Raw genomic sequence first — 4,662 nt, 5'->3', positions numbered from 1 at the left:
TCTGAAAGCGCGCTGTATAAAGAATCCCCCAGTTCCCAAGCGCAGACTCGGGGTGAAGGAACCCCGACCTCAGCCCCACAGGGCGCCTCGGGGACGATCGTGGCAAAACCCGTCTCTGCGGTCAACCCCAAGGTTATCCAAACTCCAGCCGCAGACAGCTCGCACTGCCGAGGGGACAGCCGGGTCCGCCCCAGGAAGGCGGGGCCTGGGGAGCGCGCAGACTCCGCCCCGAGCCCGGGATTGGCGCGCCGGCCGCGGGCGGAGACCGAGTCCGCGCCGTATAAATATTCATGAGCCGGCCTGGGCGTAGCGGGGCCGGAGCGGGAAGTTGGCGAGGGACACTGCTCCCGCCGAGGAGGTGGCGGTGGCGGCGGCGGCGGCGGTGGCGGCGGCGGTGGCGGAGCGCGGGCGCGCCGCTCAGGTGTCTGCTCCGCCTTCCGGCCTGGATTTGCCTCCGTGAGTTCAGCGAGAAGGGGACCACCGACACCTTGCCCCAGTGCCGGCAGGAGCGCGACTTCCACCGGAGGCGGGGCCCGTCATCCCGGCTGCTGACCGACGGACGGACGCCGGGGACTGAGGGCCGTGGCCTCGGTGGAGGCGGGCCTCTAACCCCGGCAGCAGCCGCGCGGCCCTGGGGGCGAGCATGAGCCCCGGGACGCCGAAAGGGGGCTGCAGGGGCTGACCCGGCTCTGAGCGGCCTGGCCCAGCCATCTTGACTGCGCACCGCGGCCCGAGAAGAAACTTGCTGCGCCTCCGCCCTCAGTGCCCGGCAGAGTCACCGGCGCGCGCGGAGAAAGAGACCGAGGGAGGGAGAGATGAGCTGGGGGCTGGCCACTCTGTCCCGCGAGGGCTGAGCCCGGCGGGAGTGAGCGGGGCAGACGCTGGGACCACGGTGCCCTTCGGCGGCCACCCTCGTCTCCCGCAGCGCCGAGAGGAAGCATCCCGATAAGGGACTAGGCTATTGGCAGAACCCCTCCCGAGAGAGGCAGGAGAGAGCCCGGCGCTCTCGCAGGAGCCCCTGGCGCCCCTCCGCGCGCCGCCCGGAGGGCGAAGGCGAGGGGCCGAGGCGCGCAGCATGGAGTGGGGTTACCTGTTGGAAGTGACCTCTTTGCTGGCCGCCCTGGCGCTGCTGCAGCGCTCGAGCGGTGCGGCGGCCGCCTCAGCCAAGGAACTGGCGTGCCAGGAGATCACCGTGCCGCTGTGCAAGGGCATCGGCTACAACTACACCTATATGCCCAACCAGTTCAACCACGACACGCAGGACGAGGCGGGCCTGGAGGTGCACCAGTTCTGGCCGCTGGTGGAGATCCAGTGCTCGCCCGACCTCAAGTTCTTCCTGTGCAGCATGTACACGCCCATCTGCCTAGAGGACTACAAGAAGCCCCTGCCTCCGTGCCGCTCGGTGTGCGAGCGCGCCAAGGCCGGCTGCGCGCCCCTCATGCGCCAGTACGGCTTCGCCTGGCCCGACCGCATGCGCTGCGACCGGCTGCCCGAGCAGGGCAACCCCGACACGCTGTGCATGGACTACAACCGCACCGACCTCACCACGGCCGCGCCCAGCCCGCCGCGCCGCCCCCCGCCGCCGCCCCCCGGTGAGCAGCCGCCCTCCGGCAGCGGCCACGGCCGCCCACCCGGGGCCCGGCCCCCGTCCCGCGGCAGGGGCGGCGGCGGGGACGCGGCTGCGCCCCCTGCGCGCGGCGGCGGCGGTGGCGGCGGTGGCGGCGGCGGGAAGGCGCGGCCCCCTGGCGGCGGCGCGGCGCCCTGCGAGCCGGGATGCCAGTGCCGCGCGCCCATGGTGAGCGTGTCCAGCGAGCGGCACCCTCTCTACAACCGCGTCAAGACGGGCCAGATCGCCAACTGCGCGTTGCCTTGCCACAACCCGTTCTTCAGCCAGGACGAGCGCGCCTTCACCGTCTTCTGGATAGGCCTGTGGTCTGTACTATGCTTCGTGTCCACCTTTGCCACCGTCTCCACCTTCCTCATCGACATGGAGCGCTTCAAGTACCCGGAGCGGCCCATCATATTCCTCTCGGCCTGCTACCTTTTCGTGTCTGTCGGCTACCTGGTGCGCCTGGTGGCGGGCCACGAGAAGGTGGCGTGCAGCGGCGGCGCTGGGACTGCTGGCGGGGCCGGGGGCGCGGGGGGCGCGGCGGCAGGCGCGGGTGCGGCGGGAGCCGGCGCTGGGGGCCCGGGTGGGCGCGGCGAGTATGAGGAGCTGGGCGCCGTGGAGCAGCACGTGCGCTACGAGACCACTGGCCCGGCGCTGTGCACCGTGGTCTTCCTGCTCGTCTACTTCTTCGGCATGGCCAGCTCCATCTGGTGGGTGATCCTGTCGCTCACGTGGTTCCTGGCGGCGGGCATGAAATGGGGCAATGAGGCCATCGCCGGCTACTCGCAGTACTTCCACCTGGCCGCGTGGCTCGTGCCCAGCGTCAAGTCTATCGCCGTGCTGGCGCTCAGCTCGGTGGACGGCGACCCGGTGGCAGGCATCTGCTACGTAGGCAATCAGAGCCTGGACAACTTGCGCGGCTTCGTGCTGGCGCCGCTGGTCATCTACCTCTTCATCGGCACCATGTTCCTGCTGGCCGGCTTCGTGTCGCTCTTCCGCATCCGCTCGGTCATCAAGCAGCAGGGTGGCCCCACCAAGACGCACAAGCTGGAGAAGCTCATGATCCGCCTGGGCCTCTTCACCGTGCTCTACACCGTGCCCGCCGCCGTTGTGGTCGCCTGCCTCTTCTACGAGCAGCACAACCGCCCGCGCTGGGAGGCCACGCACAACTGCCCGTGCCTGCGGGATCTACAGCCCGACCAGGCGCGCCGGCCCGACTACGCGGTCTTCATGCTCAAGTACTTCATGTGCCTGGTAGTGGGCATCACCTCGGGCGTGTGGGTCTGGTCCGGCAAGACGCTCGAGTCGTGGCGCGCGCTGTGCACCCGCTGCTGCTGGGCCAGCAAGGGCGCGGGCGCGGCGGGCGCGGGTGCGGCGGGCGGCGGCCCGGGGGGCGGGGGTCCGGGGGCCGGCGGGGGCGGGGGACCGGGAGCCGGCGGGGCGGGCTCCCTCTACAGCGACGTCAGCACCGGCCTGACGTGGCGATCTGGCACGGCCAGCTCGGTGTCTTATCCAAAGCAGATGCCATTGTCCCAGGTCTGAGCGGAGGGGAGGGTGCGCCCGCGAGGTGTAGGGAGGGGGCGAGGGGACAGAGTGCTGCGGGGGGTGGGGGGCTGGGAGGAGGACACTCGAAAGCAAAGGTTTCCACCCCTTCACCGTGTTGATTGCTATTAGCATCATAATGAACTCTTAATGGTATCCATTAGCTGGGACTCACTTAGAACAAAGTACCTGGCATTGAAGGCTCCCAGACCCCACCCCTCTTTCCTCTACCGACGGGCGAGGAGTTTCTCCCGCCAGGCGTTCATTTCTGTTGGCAGGGCAGAGGAGGGTGAGCCCCGCGGCTGCGTTTCTGAGACCCAAGGTTTGGAGCCCTCGCTGGTTGCCATTTGCTGAGCTTGAAGCCAGACCTACAGATTTCACCTGAGGGACCTAAGTTTTCTCCCTCGATTCTGCTACGTAAACTCTTAACTCCTAACACGTCCTAGAGGCGGGATGAGCGCGACCTAAGGGGATTGCACGGTTTGGGTATTCTTAATGACCAGGCAAATGCCTTAAGTAAACAAACAAGAAATGTCTTAATTATACACCCCAAGTAAATACGGGTTTCTTACATTAGAGGATGTATTTATAAATATAATTATTTGTTAAATTGTAAAAATGTGTAAAATATGTACATACCCAAAGATATACAGTCTGTACATATTCTGTAAAAAGTTTAGAGGCCACCCCTGTAAGAACAAATATAAGTATTCTATTTTGTCAATAAAATGACTTTTGATAAATGACTTAACCGTCGCCCTCTCCCCCTGCCTCTTCTAAACTGTTACCTTGAACGTGCTTGTGGAGGGCCCCTCCAAAACAGGGACGTTTTCTGGTTTCTCATTATGTACACTGACCTTAGGCATGAAGAAAAATGACCTGTTAAACTCGAGTTCCTAAGTTGTCAGCAAAGTAAATATAACTGTTAAACTGAAATCAAAATGGAGGTTTTTGCACCTTTCCGAAAAGATGGTGTTTTTAATGATAGCTCTTTTCTGATCCATGGATGCCACTCACCTTAGTCGATGTAAATGGAACTTTTGCAAGGCGCAATTCCACTCTGGCCTTGTTATTTATCTTGTATAATATCACTAAAGGCTTCAAACCCCACACTCATTTCTTGCGTCGTCCGTGATTTTGAAAGCACCTGCTCCTCCAGGACCTAACACACTGCTGAAGGGTAGAGGTTAATGTTTTCAGCCATCAATCACACTGTACAGTGTAAGTCACTCGACAATCCGGTGGTGGAACAGGCGCTCTTTAATGGATTAAACTAACGGGTTAACATCTTAATAACCTTCCAGGCTTGTGTATATCAAATGTGCTGCTTTTCCTAGAGAAAAAAGCTATTGTTCCTCTGTCAAGACTAAGCTAATTTATTTGAGCAGAAGGCTGTTGAATTAGCAGAAGAATGCTTTGGCAATTGTTGAACTTTTTACCTGTCTGCCCAGTGGCTCAGCACATCATTCCTTTAAGAGGAGCCAAATGAATAGGGTTAATCTGTAGGGAAC

The 4,662-nt window shown here is 62.4% G+C and overlaps 1 protein-coding gene across 1 annotated transcript; it reads left to right on the top strand.

Moving 5' to 3' along the window:
- Positions 321 to 3,897, top strand: FZD8 (frizzled class receptor 8). Its single transcript, XM_018057113.1, has one exon. It carries the CDS (start codon positions 1,076 to 1,078, stop codon positions 3,149 to 3,151), a length of 2,076 nt encoding a protein of 691 aa, XP_017912602.1. The 5' UTR covers positions 321 to 1,075; the 3' UTR covers positions 3,152 to 3,897.

This window comes from Capra hircus, chromosome 13 (assembly GCF_001704415.2).
Source record: "Capra hircus breed San Clemente chromosome 13, ASM170441v1, whole genome shotgun sequence".
Lineage (NCBI taxonomy): Eukaryota > Metazoa > Chordata > Mammalia > Artiodactyla > Bovidae > Capra > Capra hircus.
The sequence above is the reverse complement of the archived record's forward strand: the minus strand, read 5'-3'. Positions and strand labels throughout refer to the sequence as shown.